This window comes from Perognathus longimembris, chromosome 9 (assembly GCF_023159225.1).
Source record: "Perognathus longimembris pacificus isolate PPM17 chromosome 9, ASM2315922v1, whole genome shotgun sequence".
Lineage (NCBI taxonomy): Eukaryota > Metazoa > Chordata > Mammalia > Rodentia > Heteromyidae > Perognathus > Perognathus longimembris.
This window is the reverse complement of record NC_063169.1, coordinates 34,964,334-34,982,913: the sequence shown is the minus strand read 5'-3', so window position 1 is coordinate 34,982,913 and position 18,580 is coordinate 34,964,334. Positions and strand designations below refer to the sequence as shown.

General features: G+C 41.7%; 1 protein-coding gene across 1 annotated transcript; it reads right to left on the bottom strand.

The window, feature by feature from the left end:
* Positions 1-150: 150 nt before the first annotated feature.
* On the bottom strand, positions 151-10,278 carry Ccn6 (cellular communication network factor 6). Its single transcript, XM_048354535.1, has 6 exons — positions 10,140-10,278; positions 7,906-7,958; positions 6,585-6,873; positions 5,696-5,929; positions 1,750-1,943; positions 151-734 (listed from the first exon to the last, which is right to left on the bottom strand). The coding sequence occupies exons 1-6, from the start codon at positions 10,276-10,278 to the stop codon at positions 453-455; spliced, it is 1,191 nt and encodes a 396-aa protein (XP_048210492.1). The 3' UTR covers positions 151-452.
* Between the last annotated feature and the right edge of the window lie 8,302 nt (positions 10,279-18,580).

Sequence of the window (18,580 nt, the reverse complement as noted above, 5' to 3'; positions counted from 1 at the left end):
AATCCTAATTACAGGATATATTTTAGAACTAACTTTTTTTTAAGTTTTTCTTTTATAAACTTTTTGTGTGTGCATATGGGCCAGTCCTAGGACTTGAACTTGGGGTCTGGGTGCTGTCTCTGCTTTTTTTGCTGAAGAATAGTACTCCATTTCCTGCTCTTTGGTCTTTAATTGGAGATAAAAGTCTCATAGACTTTCCTGTGTGGGATGGCTTCAGATCTGAGTCTCTTGAGTAGCTAGGATTTACAGGTATGAGCCACTGTCACCCAGCTACTTTTTCTATGCATTTTTGGTAGAACTTTTCTAAGAAACTTCTAATATCTCAATACAGTAATGTGAGAATGGGTGGATATTCTGAGTATTTTCAACTCAAAGATTTGTCACCCTTTTCTACTCATTCTAGTTTTTTGATTATATGACACAATTGACTAACCTTAACTTTATCCCATATTTTATAGAATCTTGAGCTCTGAAAATATGTCTCCAGGTGCTCTGCAGTTTCTCTGACATACACAAGATGTTATCCACAGCATCTTCCACTTCAGTGACCCGTCATCTGGACAGTCAAACTGAATGGTAATCATCGTAGACTTATTTGGGATGCAGCATCTCTTATCCAGGCACATTCCACAAAATGTGGGTTTGTAACTCTCAGTACTTGAACATCCAGAAAAGACAAATTTTTCCGGTTTGGCAAGTTGGAAAGTAGGTTGACAGGTTTTCCCTTTGGGAATCTGAAAAAATAACAAAAACTGTTCTTTAAATTTAATGCAGTAGACTGCAGAACTTTTCCTAGCATGATGTGCAGATTTAATGACCACCTGGAGCATTCATAATAGTTCCTATGTAGTGACTTCCAGCACCCTCTTTTCTGCCTATAAATTTTCACCAGAGGTTCTCTGTATTCTTGCTTTGTCATATTTCTTGCTCTGTGTCCTTTAATCAGTTCCATGTAAGTGGGATTTTTCTCTTTCACTTAATGTATGCCTTACTAAATATTTATTTACCTAAAACTTAGCAAATCCCCTAATCATTTAAACTGATTTGGGTAGCTAAGTAGATGAATAACTATCTTAATCCCTTTAAAATTGGGTTTTCAGCTTCTAATATGAAAGACAATACCTTGAGAATGAGAAGTATTTTAAAAAATTAATCCTTGAGACAGTTGTCTTGCCTCTTTAAAGAATGGGATCAGCTCTAGTCCTAGCTCCCCAAACAGTCTTAGGAGAAATATTTTATCATAGTCCTTTGGTAAGTTTAATATCTATTAAGCACATATCATTTGGGGAATGATGTGAATCATGTCCAAGTTGGTGTCTGTAACACCAGAATTTCTTTGCTCTGATCATCTTAATGGCTGTTTTCATAACTGATATAGCAACCAGGAGTTTGTATTCATTATTTTGATTTCACTACTACAGAAATATAGGTGTGGAGGGTTAGAATCTTAAAATGGTCTTCTCTTTAAAGAACAATATTCCTGGAGTTTTACCCCAACAAACCAGGCTGGTCAAGACCCACATTATTAAGCTGTTAGACTATGTAAAATCAGCAGATTAACATTACTTTTATTAGGTAAAGTTCTCTACACAATGTGCAATTAGATTAGTTTCTGCTTTCTTTCCAGATAATTGAATGAAGAGTTACAACAAAGTGGTTTTACTTTTATGAGAATCAAACACTATCACGTCCCTCCAAAACATATTTCTTTTAATGCTGAATTACAATTAAGTTAAATCTAAACTTTACCTCTACAGTCTTTGACATATTACTGCTGCAAGGCTGAATATAGCATAGTCTCTTCTCTTTTCTCATTTCACAGTTACTGTTTTCATTGGTGACCCTGTTAGATATTCCCATCCCACATGTTCTAGAGCATGGAGTCCATTTTGTTGCTTGCACAAGACATTTTCTTTTCCAAATAAGTGGGAGATTCCTGTAAGCTAAAATAAATGGGAGAAAGTACATATGTATACATACGTGCATACATACATACACATACTTAACATAGAAGTCATTTTTTAATCATTAGGCTATCATTTAAGAGACCTGAATAAGAGAATGTGAATGAAAGCTTATGGCCATTTGTTTTTTGTTTGTTTTTTTTTTTCTGGAGTGGAAAATACTGTATTATTATTACATATCATAGTCCTTTCACAAGCTCTCATTTTCAAATGACAGTTTATGTTTCTCCAGGTTAGGCCATTTGGTTTTTCTGACTCTAAATTGCCTTTCAGACAAGTTTGACAGCCCAGTTTCTTTATCTTGGAGAAACTGTGAATTTACTATTTATATCATTCTGCTTTACCTAACCTGAGTCTTAAGTTTATGTTCTCACTGATGTCTGTGTTATTTGTGGTCTGCTGCATGTTTGATATTGCTAACAGTCATTGAAATAAACAGATTAGGGATTGAGGGCTATTCATCAGAATAGTTGAAGGAGGGGGAATTTTTGTTGTTTTTTTTTCTTTTCAGACAGGGTCTCAAGACCAACTCAGGCCAGTCTGGAATGAGATCTCAATCTTCCTAGTTCAGTCTCCTGAGTACTGGGGTTTCAAGTGTACACTGACACACCAGGTACAATAGTGTAGTCTTAATATTAAATATATGTTGTGCTGGTACTGGGGCTTGAAATCCGGGATTGAATGCTGTTTAGGTTTTTTTCCTCTCAAGACTTGTGCTCTACAAGTTGGGCCACATCTCCACAACTGCCTTCTGGATAGTTAATTGGAGATAAATGTCTGACAGACTTACCTACCTGGGCTGGCTTTGAAACTGGGTTGGCTATGATATATTAAATCTAAAATATTTTTAAATGATACATTAAATATGAAGTATAAAAATTATATTTCAAAGTTAGATGATTCATGACTCTGTTTTATCTACTTTTTAAAATCTAGTCATAGAAATTCTCAGCTGAAGTACTATTAGAGGGCATTAAACAAATTTGTGTATACTGGGACACTGAATACAAAATCTCTTTCATCGCCCTTGTCACAGTCTGTGTTACCACACCCACAGTACTCTTCTTTCCATTGGCTGGCCAGTTCACATCACTGATGGAATGACTCAGGGAATGAATGGAACTATGGATGAGTGGTGAATGAACATGAGCTTAACAAAATCTCCCGACAGTTATACAGAGTAGGAGGAGTTATTTATCTTCTGTCTTCATTCACTACTCATCCACAGCTCTGTTCATTCCCTAAGTCATTTGATTTAATTGTCTCAGAGCATCTCCTTAAGTTAGTGTACATCTTAAAATGGAGTTTGGGAAGTGGAGGTGGGAATTGATCATACAGTTAAATGCAAAGTTCTAGCTTTGTTGCTCCAAACTATTTCTTTAAAAAGAATTTAAAAGCTGGGCACAAGTGGCTCACACCTGTAATTCTTGCATCTCAGAAGACTATTCTGAGGATTGCAGTTCAAAGCCAGGACAGGCAGGGAAATCTGTGAGACAAGAATTTGGCATCTTAATAGAAAATGTGAAACACTGAAGTATGTGCTTGCTTTGAATTAAATGATAGCATGACTGTTCTCAGTGTTAATACAGTAGGCCTTGTGATTGCATGGAGAACTGCAAGACAGGAAGCAGAAATAGGAAGATACTTGGGAAGGTATGTAATAGTTTAAAGAACTCAATTCAGGAAGCAGATTAGAAGCCCAGCACATTAGATTATCACGTAACTAGTACCCCCACTGACAGGTAAACTGAAACCTCTATAGTTCAGGAATATAACATTTGTTTAAAAAAAAAAAAGTCAAGGAGACTACAAGAGACTTGCAAAATAAGGGCTAGGTTTTTGCTTGCACTGAGAAAAGCATAATCACCACCTGCTTCCTACTGACCTAGCAAAAACTAAATTTCAGCAACAGTTGCAATCACATACATCTTAAAGTGTGTTTTGTGGCAGTAACTAATTGTGAAAGCCAAGTTCCTGTGTGGGCCATAAGTACAACTTCATAGTTGAGCAGAGGAGGGACAGGTTAATACTTTCTTTGAAACGTATCTAGGCCTAAATCACATACCAGAGAGTACTTTGTGACTTTTCAAATTTTTCAGAGCAGAGCACTAACTGCCAAGAATGACCATATGAGACCTCTCCCAACCAAGCTCCAAGTAAATCCACTGAAACCGCTGGAGCTCCATTGATGAAACCAACTTGAACATGGCCCAAAGAGAAAAGTACTGCATTGAGGTAGTTGCCTGCAGGGAGACTCACATCTGGTTTGTAAGAAGAGCCTTATTTTGAGTCAGGTCTCATGCAGAAAAAGCTGGGCACTGAATGTGGGTGAGCATCAGTGACAGAGCACATGCTTGGCATGTACAAAGCCTGGGTTCAACTCCCAGCACCAAAATAAAAGAACTATTTGTCTTAGTGTTTTGAAGGTTTTTGTTTTGTTTTGTTGTTTGTTTGCTGGTCCTAGGCTTGAATTCTGGGCCTGGGTTCTGTCCTTGAGCTCCTTTTGCTCAAGGCTAGCCACAGTACCACTTCTGGCTTTTTCTGGTTGCTTGGAGATGAGTCTCATGGACTTTCCTGCTCAGGCTGGCTAATTTAAACCACAATCTTCAGATCTCAGCCTCCTGAGTAGCTAGGATTATAGGCATGAGCCACTGGCACCAGGCTATTTTAAAGATTTTTAAAGCATTTGTAGTGTCATGTCACTGGCTAAATATTTATTGGCAAATTTACTCAACATGGTAAATATTTTTCAAATTAACTGACAGCGAATCCCTGCTGGTCTTCTTTTCATGATTAGTTTCTATGGTTTGGTTTTTTTTATTGCCTATTCACATAATAAAGGTGAACTTCAAGGTGCTTTTAATATTCACAAATATTCTACACCAACATAATTTTCACTAAGCTCCACATTAAAAGAAATTCTTGATTTCTGGATAAGAACAAGAACCTAGCAACAATATTGCCCCTGATACGTTGTTCTTCCTCTACTCAGCTTCATTTGCTGGGTTTGTAGATACTCCTGTCCCAGAATACTGTAGCACTTAAATGAGATGTTAACTTTAAGCAGGCCAGAGTGCCATTTATATCATAAATAATCAGGTCTCCCAGTAGTAGTATCATTTCATTTCTTACTGCACACATGAGTAACCTACTTTTGAAAGCCTGTGTGCAGTGCCTGCACACATGTATTTAGAGTTAGATTGGTAACCATTGTTTTCAAATAATTTTTATAGTTATATTCCTACTTATTTGTCATATTTTTATTTAATTGCTTGTACATATTTTTATTTGTTTCGAATTTGCTTTTAAACTTAGAGCTCTCCAATTCTGCTTATATAGAAAAGTTACCTGTGACAATTTTGGGGCCTGGATGGTCAAAGCTCATGGCTGTAATAGAATGATATAAAAAAAACTTCCAGGGTAACGTGAACAATCTTTGATCAATTTTCTTAAAAATAGGTAGGGAAGAAGCCAAGAGATACCACTTTTTCTGACCTAATAGAGCTTTGAAACACTGGAACATTTTTACTGACAAACCCTAAAACAGGAAGTCTTCTTTTCAGATCCTTAAAATGTAGCTGCCTGAGGCCAACACTCAGTAGTAGTAGGATGATACCAAACACCTCTCTGATCTCCAATCCGAACACTAGTACTCAGTCCCTGTAATGCACCAAAGAAACACAAGAAAAACACAGAAATCACACATGAGAAACAGTTCTCCTTATGAGCACCTGGCATTGTTTTGTAGCTTGCTGGGAGCTGCCGTTGTGATGGTCCCAGAACACAGTTTGACTTCTTTCCAACTTTGGCTTCAGAGCAGTGGCTGCCAACCAGCTTGGGGATGAACAGAGGCGTGCATCCAATGACCCCACTCACGCACAAGCAGCGAAACAGAGGGTTAGGCTGAAACACTTGGCCATTCTGATAATGAACTCTGTTGATCTCACATCCAACAGCTATCAGGTCTAAAATGGGATGAGGCGGGGGTGGGGGGGAGCAAAATTGCTTTTTTAAAAAGTCATAAATTTGTTAGACTTTCAGTGATATACCTGAAGAAAGTTATCTCCTGTATGAAAAAATAGTTCTGTTTCTTAGAACCCTTCAGAACTGCCTTTACAAAACTTCTCCAGAAATCAGCCAGGTTCTAGTACCTCATGTCTATTATCTAGGGAGCTATAAGGGAAGAGAGATCAGGAGGAGAGTGGCCCAATATCAGTCTGGGCAAAAGTTAGACCTCATCTCAATTAAGTGCCTGCCATCCCAATTATGTGACATAATTGTTTAATGAAAGAAAAAGGCTGAGTTCAGACCCATGGATAGTATTAACAAAAACTGCCATGTGTGGTACTTTAAGAATCAGTTCTATTGACATAATCTCTCCTATTTTTCTATCATTTAAAAGCCAGTTCCTGAGAATTGCAAAAAGTTGTGGATCTGCTAACTTCATGTGATGTTCCAATACAATGAAGCCAGTTCACTGGTACACACCAATTAGCCTACCTTGTATTGAGCCAAACTAAGTTCATCAAAGTTAACAATTATAGAGTTGGGGATGGGGGGGGGTGGTAATCTGTCTATACTCTAGCTTTGCCAAAGATCCAGAAGAAGAAAGACACTTACATGCACACACTCCAGTCTCGAACCGAGGGCTGTCTGCTGAGTAGTCACAGTACAGCCCTTTGTGTGGGTCGCAGAGATCAGCTTCATTGCAGAGGTCCCCTGTTTGCTTGGCACAGATTTTGCAGCATCCACAGCCGTCCCTCACCAAGCTCACTCCAGGCGGGCAATTCGGCTTCTGATGAGGGCATTTGCAGGGCCAGTGACAAACTTGTTTACGTGGATACACTTCTGGCGTTTCTCCTGGCCCTCCTCTAGGGGTGTCTGACAGCCCAGTGTCCAGTGCCCAGACCTTCATTTGGTAATAGAAGCGGTTTTAGAAGTAGTTCCTCAGATTTGTCATGCATCTCGGAACAGATTTCCTCCAAAGAGTTAGATCCATGTGACTTCTATCTGTCAGCATTTGCCATGGCCACTCTTGTCTTTCAGCTATTCTTCACTCAGCTTCCAGCACATGACTTTTTCCAATTCCTCCCTCCTCATCCCTCCTCCTCAGTCACCTTTGCTTCTTGCTTCTCATTTTCCTGAGCTCTAAACCTTAGAACCCTTTAAGACTTCAGAATGTCTTCCCTCATTGTATTGCCTCTCTCCCATTGACTTCTCTTCTGAACTCAGACCCAAATGGCCTGCTTAAGATCTCCACCTTAAACCAGGCACAAAGGTTCCATGCCTAGAATCCTAACTACTCAGGAGGCTGAGGAGTTGGGGCAAACAGTACAAACCCATCTCAAAGTAATAGCATCTCCACTAGACAAAGCAAATTTAACATGACCAAAAACAAACTTACAAATTTCCCCTCCAATCTAGTTTTCCATATGCTCCCCTATTTGAGTGAATACCTATTTCATTTTTCTCTTGGGGTTAAATCATGATCGACTCACATATTATACCTAATTCTGTCCATAAATGTTGTTGGTCACACCTTTCAAATATACCTTCCCTGATGTTAATATTTCCTCTGTGACCATTGTGACCCAAAACACCCTTTCTTCTCACTTGGATCATTACAGATTATTTAACCTGTTCTTAGGTCATATACCAAGCAAGGTAGGACAGAGAGCTAAATCAGGCAGGTTCCACAGCCTGAGCGCACAGCCCTAGCCCTCTTTTCCCAGTGCAGAGATCACTGCAAACCAGCATTGATGCTGAGCACGCAGCTGAGTGTCCCAACATGCAATCTGAATCCTGCAGACTTGGTAAGCCGACTCTGACTTCCACTTAGGCTTTGTAATAGGTTGTTCATCTCTACATGCTAACTCCTGACAATCCCATCTGCCCCTTTGTCTTCAGTTCCTTCCTGTGCAACCTGGACTACATTTCTAACCTGGACTTCTTCACTGTAGACCAACCACCTAACTAGCTGCCTACTGGGCAGCCCTATGGGGAAAAAATCAGGCTCAAATCTCAGAATCTTTCATCCCAGACAGCATCTCCAAAGTCTGGAATCCAAAAGCTAGCAATCACCTGGATCATTTCTCTCCCCCTCAACCCACAGCCATTCAGTGACTAACCCTGCTTATTCTACTGTTATTATTCTATTCTAGCCCCAGTCCTAGTCTTCCTTTCTCATGTCACTGCCACGAAGTAGGACTGTAATAAGGTCCATGGGTCTTCGCCCCAGACGAATGAGAATGACTCCTCACATGCCTTTCTTGCCTCACATCACTGCTAGAGGGATTGTAGGGTTGTAGAATCCCTTAAATCCCTCAGTGGTTCCCTATGTCTCCAGTAAACAGTCCAAACTCCTGGGCATGGCACCTAAAGCCTGCCTGTTCTTGTCCATCTGCCCTCAGCAAACTTCCCTTCAATACCCTGTTACTAGAATTTCCATATCAAGTTTCTCCTCTCTACTTTTCCTGAATGTTGCCCCTTTGTACAGGTTTGAACCCAGGGCCTTGCACTTGGCAGGAAATAGCTCTACCACCGAGCTGTGCCTGCAGCCCTTTTCTGTGCTAGTTATTTTTAAGATAGAGTCTCATTTCCTGCATGCCCGTGAATTGTCTTAAGTAAAACAGCTTATTTTGTTTTTCTTTGCTTTGATTTTATTTTATTTGGTGCCAGTATTGAGGCTTGACCTCAAAACCTTATATTTTTGCTATTTTTTCTGCTGCTCAAATCTGTTGCTCTACCCTTTGAGCCACATTTCTGTTTCTATAACAGCTTTCTACACTTTTGGAATTTTTTTCTGTGCATATTTCTCTATGTTAATACATTTGATATTTAAGAATCTATAGCAAGCTGAGCACCCACAATGCAGAGACTGAGATGTGATGATCACAGTCTGAAGCCAGCCGGGCAGGAAAGTCCATGAGACACTTACCTCCAATGAACTTCCAGAAAGTCAGAAGTGGAGCTGAGACTCAAAGGGTGGAGTGCTAGCTTTGAGCACAAAAACTCAGGGACAGAACCCAGACCCTGAGTTCCAGCACCAGAACCAGCACCAAAAGAAGGGAGGGAAGGAGGGAAGGAAGGAGGCAAAGGGAGGGATGGAGGTAAGAGAAGGGAGAGGAGGGAAGTAGGCGGAGGGAGGGAGGGAGAGAAGGAGGGAGTAAGGAAAAGAATGTATAGAAAGAAAAGAAAAAGACTCTATAGCAGCTGACAGTCCCCAACAATGGCCAGCCTTTTCTCAGAATATGGACTAGGAGACAGCCCTGTCTCGAGGCTGCTAGGGAAGCACATCCCCACAGAGTCAGTGGAAAGGACCAGGACCACTGACCTTGTGGGCATAACCCCTTAGAAATCTTCCGTCTCTCTAGAGAGACTCAAACTTTCAACTCCTTGCTTTCTATGAGACATCCCCTGCTCACTGTCTGATGCAACCATAACTCACAGACACTCCATGTTTTCTAAGTCAACAGATTTCAGCAGTTCTGTCTCCTGTGACAACAAGCACCTCCACCATGTACATAAATAAATCAATGAACAACTCACCCTAGTGTAATATTCTCATTAAAAAATTCGAAGGCAATGAATTGCTGATATTAAACTTCTTTTGGTCTGTCACTCAAGAAACATGTCAGTCTCAGTGGATCAATCTTGTATTCTCAATGGGTGACACCGGGATTGTGCCAAGACAAAAATGACAAAAAGTTGGAAAAGTGCACAGGCTCATTCCAAAGGCGGCCTTGCCAACAAGAAGCAGCTTCACTGAAAAACATCACTCCCCAAATCCACTTACAGGGGACTCCAGGCACATGGTGCAAGCGACTGGCAAGTTGAGGCCCCTGGCTGAGACCCACAGGAAGGGACACTATTTTTACTCCACCGCGGGCGCCAGCACTGAGCTGCTAAAATATGTGTAAATGTAGCAAAGTCTGTGGCTGTTCAAACACATTGCCGGTTTACCTGCAAGGGAGAAATGTCTCCCATTTCTCTCACAATGCAAGTGAACTCAAAACAACTTTATTTGAAGAGGAAAATGGCTTCCTATTTCTCCTGAAATATTTCCAATCCCCCCCGCCATCTTCATCTTCCTTTTTTTTTTTTTTTTTTTTTAAAGTTTTGGCCCAAAGAACTAAAACCAGCTAACGTCTTGGTAAAGAGATGAGAAAGACTTACCTGTGCCAGCCCAGTGAGGAGAAGGGTGGGGACAAGGAGCCCCTGCATGTCGCCGGGAGGTGAGTGCGTGGAGGGCTGGAGAGGTGGCAGCTTCTCTTTGCTCGAGGCACACAAAGCCCCCCCTGTCTCCTCCGTACATGCGCTGTGTCTCCTCCCAGGCTACTGCTTCAGGCTGTGCCTTTCGTGCCTAAGGATCCATTTCTGTACCTTTTGCTTTCGCGTGACTCTTCCAGAACAAGCTTAGCAGTTAGTGTGAAGGGGCTGGTGGGGCTGGCAAAAGGGGTGAGAAGAGAGCCAGGGTTCTCCTCCTGGAGATCAGAGCCTGTCCTTGGGCACAATGGTGGCATTAGGTACCCTTCTCTCCCTGTCCTCAGCCCCTGTTTGGGATTTCCCTGCTCTACACCTTGCTTGTGATACTTTCTTTCCCTCTTAAACTCGCTGCTGACCTGATCTTTCCCCTTCTGGCCCTATCTGGTTGGTCCTGGGGCTCTCAGCTTTTGCTGACCTTCCAAAGTGCACTCTGTTCTAACAAGTTTGGTTGTGTTTGCACAAATGTCTAGATAGACAAAAGGTGTACTCCTATCTTCCCTAGGAAAAGCCTTTTCTGTAGCCACAGTTCCATAACAGATGACAGAAGAGGAAAGCCTAATTTTTCTCCACCTAAGATCAAACATTTACCCACACAGAAAACCATTCATTTAACTTGGTAAGGTTTTCAAAATTTAGAAAACATAGTATGTTGGTAATATGTATACTTTCTGTGGGTTTTTGTTTGTTTTGTTTCTTTATGCCAGTCCTGCAGCTTGAACTCAGGGCCTGGGCACTGTCCTTTAGCTCCTTTTGCTCAAGACTAGCACTCTATCATTTGAGTCACAGCTCCACTTTATTTTTTGTTTTGTAGTTTATTCAAAGTAAGAGTCACAGACTTTCCTGCCTGGGCTGTCCTGGAACCACATCCTCAGATCTCAGCTTTCTGAGTAGTTAGTATGACAAGCATGAGCCACTGGTACCTGGATATTTCTGTGTTTCTATATATCACTTAAAAAAAATTAACCATCTAAAACCTTGCTTACTAATTTGTACCTTGTTTCCTCATTCTCACCCTTCTTACCTGGGTGACCATCAGTGCATTTCCCGTGTTGTCCCATGTGATGTTTGCTTGTCTTCCTGTGGACCCAGTGGGAAGTCCACCTTTCCTTGCCTTCCTAATGCCTATTTCTGTCCCTTTTGTCTTGTTTCCTAACTTACCACGTGCCGTTTGTGTTCTATTCCCCACATACTGCTTGCTGCTTGGGGCCTAGCTACACAAGACACAGGAAGTGAGGCCTCATTGAGGCCTGAGACCAGGGCCTTCCACCAAACACAAGGAATCTGCATGCAAGCAAGCCGTAAGTCATTACTAAGTAGTCAGTTAAATCATAATGAATAACAGGGAAATAAATCCAATGCAGCAATACTGCTGATGCCTTATAGATAAAAACTTGAGGATGGCTTAGAGAAGGAAGGCATGTCTGGGCCTGACACAATCTGCTCTTTCTCTTTCTGTCCGTCTGCCTAATTTAGGGCTAGTTTGTCTTTGGATCTCCAACCACAGTGATTCCTGCCTTACTTTGGCTTTCAGACTGGGAAGTTTCTTGCTTCTTGGCTCATCCATGAAAGGCTGAGGAGGCACAGTATAACTCTTCAGCTGCATCTCCCCAGTCCTGTGTGATGCCTCTCATAGCTCTACAATGGTGGGACTTAGGGAGACTTCTGCTCCTCCCATTTGCTCTGCATGAAAAGCTGGAGGAGCCATTTTTTTTTCTGGAAATATCTTCTGTCCCTCTGTACTGACCCTTCTGTGAAGCAGGGAGGATGTCATGTTGGCCATTCTTGCTTCTTGGAAAGAAAGGAATATGTTGCTTGAGAATTCAAATAGCAAACCCTCCCCCAGAATCCATCATCTCTGAGCTCACAGTCATTTGTGTTTAGACATCTCCAGCCATGGCATTATTACTTCCCTTCTCTTGACATGAGACAGCAAGTGAACAGGGCAATATTTAAGGTCGAGGCTACTATCTTTGACTTTTCTAGCACTTTTCATTATTATGTAATAGAACCTCCTGTCTAAGAGCTCATTTCTCAAGCATTCAGCTTGCGATATACTTTCAAACAGACATGGCACTAGGCATAACTATTATTTTCATTGCATTTTATGATTTACAAGGAAGTTGCCCGTGTATTATCGTTTCTAATTTCACAGTTCAGTGAGGTAAGCAAAAGTAGTATTACCATCCTCATTTAGCAGATTAAAAAGTTGAAGCTAAATCACTGTACTTGGTCAATAAAACACACTTAATCCTTGCCCTGTAGAGGTATGTAATCTACTGGGAAAGTAAACCTTGAAGAAATAAACATACAAAATATCCATCATTTAACACTGAATAAAGACTAATCATGGAGCACAAGCCTCGCAGGAGAGAATGACAGGTGGGAGCCAAATTAGATTGGAGGCGAAGAGGACACTTCTAAGGAAGAGATAAAGTTGAAAGCTGAAAACTGAAGAGAGGGCTCCTAGTCCGCTCCACATCTTTCATGGAAAGTTGCAAGATGCACATCTCTAATAACGTACATACAAGTATCCTATGACTGTGTCCTGTGTGCTTATTTGCTCTTCCTTTTTACCATACTCCTCGTCTGTCTCCCTTGTGTTCTTCTGTTAAGTGAATCCTACCAGTTTCCCTGGCTTTTGCCTCAAGATCTCCATCCAATGGGAATGGTGAATGCATGAGGGTAGGTTTGTTTTCTCTCCTTCTTCTCACCTGTGTTCAGCCTTGTGCTCCAACACCTGTGCATTCCCTGAGCTGCTTCCATGTTGCTAACGCCCCCTCCACCAAGAGGCAGGGTACAAGAGGTCCTGAGCTCTGTTCGTCCTGTTTGGCTTTTAGTGAACCACTCCAAAAATGAGAAATCTCTGACAAACACCAAATGCCCTGCCCTACCATCTGTGTGGGTCTTGGATCAAATTCTCTTGAAAAGAAGCAGGTGCCCTCATTCCAAGGGCATAAAAAAAAGTCAGGCTGTGGCCCAAGAAAAACAAGGCCAAATACTTAAGACAGATATAATTCACTTTGTCACTTGGCCCTGTTAGTCTGGTTTGCAGAGGGAGCTCTGCATAGAAAAGAGGTCTGAGTTAATTAGATGCAGGCACTGAGGAGGGCCACATGAAAAGCAGGAAAGGAGAGAAAAGGAGGACAAAGTATTTTCAGTATTTCCAAGTGTGGGTGGAGCCAATGTTTCAGGGAAGGGAAAGCATGCATAATGTGGGGTGCTATTCCTGATTTCTAAACTAGTTGCACATGTGCACCATAATCCACTTAGGTGGAAAGGCCCCTTGCAGGATACAGGCATGCTGGACTTGAAGTCAGAAGACCCCAATTCCCATCCAAGCTCTGCCATTTTTATGAGTTCTCTGACCTCCCATAGCCTGCTCTAGGCCTCTCTGCCTTCAGCCTTTTTAATTCCTCCAATCCATCCCCAATGCTGTTATCTGATTTGTCTTTTTTAAACTTGCTTTTGGTCATGTTACTCTCCTACACAAAATGTTTGATTCACTCCTTCTTGTATATTGAGATAAAACCCAGCTGGCAGAAGGCTGCTTGATATTTTCTCTCAGTTGGACTGGATCGTGTAAAAGTAGAGACAGGACCTCATGGCATCATTACCCTGCGACTCCCCACACCACCCCAGCTCTCAGTTCAGCTGAGCAAAATAAGGAGTCCCCAGCCTTTGCCATGCAGTTTTCCCAGGAGACCCCTGCCCACTCTAGGGAGATGTTCACATAAACAGCTTCTCAAAATCCCAAGTGAGCCTTGCTATGCCACCAACCCTTTTAAAACCTGTACTGCAAATCTTTTGTAGATAGGGAGGGCTGCCAGGCTTGGCTAAGGAAAATAACAATCATGACTATGATAGGATGTCCAGTTAAGTGTTTAATACCTATGGGAAGCACTCCTATTTAAAAAAAAAACCTTCATTATGAACCTGCAACAAATTTAACTGGGCATATGTATATATGTTTTGTTTTTATTTTCTTATTGGGACTGAGTCATATAGAAGTAAAGGCTAGGACTTCAGAGTTTGATACAAACGGATTGACATAGAGCTTGATAAATCTGTATTCGTTGTACACCAGCATTCAGTGTTCCTTGCCTTAAAATTAATCTGCAAAGCTAAACAAAAACTACACAAAAAAAAACAGCCCCGTTTATTTTTCCTTTGTCCTTTCAAGCGAAATTGAAGGCTTTGTGTTATCCAGGCACAGACCAGTTTCCTGATTTTCCAGTTCCAGCCTGCAGTGGACCCTGACGGACGCTAGATGTCACAATGGGGCAACGTTCAGTTTCGGGGTCCAGGCAGCAGGGTAAGCGGGGTTTGGCTGCAGCAGCGCCCTGCATTATTGATTGAGTTGCTGCCGCAGAGAAGGGAGGAGTCGGCCGCCATCTCGCTGAGTCTTCCGCAGTATTGGATAGTTCCTGCGGGATGCTTTTCCATCCCTGCAAAAAAAAAAAAAAAAGGTCTCTTGTTAAGTGGGGGAGAGAGAGCTCTCCGTTGCGTGCATTAGCTATTTCATTCAGAGGAAGATCAGCCCTTTCCAGAGTCAGAATTATTGCGCCGAAGAAGAGCAGCTGTACCATTTGCCTCCACCAAGCATCTCTTTTAATAAATTAATTTACACATTTGTTTATACTCGCCCATCCATACGTTCATCCAGTTTTTTCACTGGAAACCGCTTGAAATCGTGGGTGGGGCCACCACGTGATTCCCGCGTGGCACCTCGCTTTGCTGACCCGTAGGGGGCGTCGGTCCAGCCCTGCAAACCAGGGAATCTCACAAACAATGCAGACAGAGAAAACCAAGAACTAAAGCCTATGTTTTATCCAGTGGTCTTTTTATTTGGTAAGTGCCTTTTTGTTATAGCTTCGTTGATTAGAACGCTTGGGATGCGTCTCTGTGTTTCCTCCTTTGGATTTCTTAAGCGAAATAAGCACTTTAAGCCACTGCTAAACATTCTGCCTCAGAAATCGTGGGGATTCTGTATTCATACTCTTGAAATGTATTTCAACCACACCTTGAATAACTTTTATTCACAGAATCGTCTCAAAGCATTATGCTGTTTTCACTGGAAATGCCTTCTTTCTCCGTGCACTTATGTATTACTGACTTTTAACATTTTTATTTTTGCTCAGTTTGTGCATTTCATTGGAGTATATTCAAATGGAATAAGCAGGTCAGGAAAGAAGCAAGCAGCACATTGTAGCCATGTTAAAGAGAGCCTCTGTCCTACCATCCCAGAGCTCTGGCCATTCACAAGAGTGTGTTTCAGAAAGGACATGGAGAATTAATCTAGCGTGTCAGTTGCTGTTATAGGAAAGCCTCTACCTGGATTCAGAGGGGGGGGGGGGGATGTTAATAAGAGATCCATTTTATTTTATTTTTTACAAGGGAGATTTCATTGCTACATTTCTACACATTTACAGTATGTCTCAAACAACCACACTTCTCTTCAGTCTCCTTTCCCTTCTTCTTCCCTTCCCAAAATAACTTCAACTGATCTTATTGCTGTTTTCACAGTTGTATGCAATTTATGTCGACCATATTCAACCAAGACCAAACATTCTTAAGAGATTAAAATTGCTAATCTCCCTTGTTGCCAAATCCACATGTAATATAATTAACTCAATTGCTGAGTCAAAATGGTTTCCTAACAAAAGATCTGGCAAACCAAAGTGTTTACTCTCAGTGGGACTGTCAATTGATAAAGCTCCTCCACAAAAAGACACCTCCGCCCCATCCCAAGAAGCCTGATGCCAAAATTTCAGAGTGTGAAAAGAAACTCTTCAGTCCTTGGTACTCTGGGACGGCAGAGCCCATCAGTGTGGCAGGCAGGTCACACAGGCACTGCCTATACCTGGCCTCAGACTTCTTTTTTTTTTTTTTTTTTTGCCAGTGCTGGGGCTTGAACTCAGGGCCTGAGCACTGTCCCTGGCTTCTTTTTGTTCAAGGTTAGCACTCTGCCACCTCAGCCACAGCGCCACTTCTGGCTTTTTCTATATCTGCGGGGCTGAGGAATCCATCCCAGGTCTTCATGTATATGAGGCAAGCACTCTTTCACTAGGCCACATTCCCAGCCCTGAAAACAACTTCTGCTCATGCGTACAGAATAATCTTAAATATTCAACGCAGCTTCTATCGAGAATATTCTGTCTTTTCTCAACAGTTATAAACAGAGGAGACATAGAAAATGACCCCACCATGAAGACCATGAGAACTCTGGGAGATCTTCAAGCACTTCTGTATATAAACATTTTATTTTGATAACAACGTTTCCAGTCGGTACATTCTTTCAGTACCACTTCTCATTAAACAAATTCATTAAAAAAAAATGTGTCAGCAATACATGTCCCCCTAGCTCGAGAAATTTCTATTACAGTTGCACAGCTTTTATAGGCTAGCCAAGAAATACCTTAAGTTTATATTATGCAAATATTGCTATTGAGAAAATAAGTATGGGAACTAGTCAGGAAGTAACCCACAGGAAGCAGAACTGTGGGAAAGAAAGCTGAGACCTATGGCCCCTGAGAGCTGAAGGTCATTCTAGGTCATCCAACCACTTCCATTGGGAAGTGTGTCATTCAGAGACACTCCGTATCATTGTTGGAACCCTCAGAGGCAGCATGGCGTACAATCTTCAGACAGGGAAATACTGTAAAGTACTCTATAATATAGGATGATAGTATACTATTGAGCACAGAAATTATGGCTAGCAAGTACAGAACTTGTAATTTTATTTAACTTCAATTAATTAAATATAGTCACATGTAGTATGACTACCATGTTGAACAGTAATAGTGGAACAATAGTAGTGAACTTCTTTTTCTTCAACCTACAATTCATCTATTTACATAAATACCCCCCTGGTAACTCCTGTTTCTGAAGCACAGCCTGAAACAGGAGAAGTGAATTTTTTTTTAAAGAATAATAAGCACAATAGGAAAGAAAGCTCTGTAAGAGAAGAGAGAGCAATCGATGTTCTCAGATGCATGCAATGTGTTAGGCATTGCCTTTGTAAATCTACTAAATCTACTAGAAAGTAAGGAAGGTGGGGAGGCTAAGTTGACATTTATAGTCGACAGTTTGCTGGCTCCTGCAACCACTCGACCCTGAAAATGGCTTCCCTGATGCTAAAGTCTCTCACACATCTCCTCTACTGGGTATGGGCACCAAACCCAACTGACCAAACATAACCCATTCTCAGATTTGAACATGGGGAAGCATGATCTCTGAAGGCTTCTGATGGATGTCTTGTGTGAAGCTGGAGGTCTGTGGAATGGAAGGACAGGTGGCAGTGATGTCCACAGAGGCAGTAGAATGCCATGTAGGGGTGGGCTCCAGATCCATACCAGCTCTCCTGGTTGCTAGCTATGAGACCTTTGGCTGTACTCCTTAATTACTGTAGGCTTCTTCCTCTGAAAATGGAATCATTCCCATTCAGGGTTCTTAGAATTGTTGCAAAAAGAAAAATTCAATTAACCTAATTTCAAAAGATATTTATGGAGCATTATTGCCATTAACTATAGCTGTCAGCTGACACGGTCCCACAGCACTCAAATTTATGCATTTGAGTCCTTTTATTCATTGGGATTCTGTTAGACACACTTCTCCATATTTTTTACTGCCCCTCCACCCCTCAGCTACATAATTAGCAAGTTTTCATTCTTACAAATAAAATTTCTGTCATTTTGAGTCAGGAGTCTGATAACTCCAACAGAGGTTTAACTTGTACATCCTTTTTTTCAGAAGTCTAGCTTGTCCATTTCTCTACATATAAGGCCATGTGAGCTGCAGGAGTTTTTAACCTTCCATAGATTCTTATCCCCGACCAGGGGCATAGGATGGGAGAGAGCAGGCAAGCACAGTCTTAAAAGGTACTAAATGCTCCCAGACAGGACATCCTGGCAGAAGGAAGGCTTCCTACTCTCAGAGCTAGATGTTGTCAAATGATTCTTTTCTCCACCTCTGGGAAGGCACAGTGTGGATACATGATCTGGGCTTCGATAACTGGATATCCTGGATTGGTACTTAAGAAGGAATGACACAGACAGGACCTGCAGTTGTCATGGTGATGAGAGTGCTGCTGCTGCTGCTGCTGCTGCTGCTGCTGCTGCTGCTGCTGCAAACGCTGGCCGGATGGCTCATGAGATGTGACCTTCACAGGCTCCCCCTGCAGAGCCTTTCTTAGTGGTTCATTTTCATGCTTATTTCTGCAACCTTTCTGCCAATCCCATGAGCTTCTCAATGTATTGCCAGTGAGTTCCAGGAAGCGGTGGAGAGAGGAGTGGTCTTTTATTTGTGACCAAGAATCCAGCCTTTTTCTTCCACCATTTTAAGTAATTCAGAAA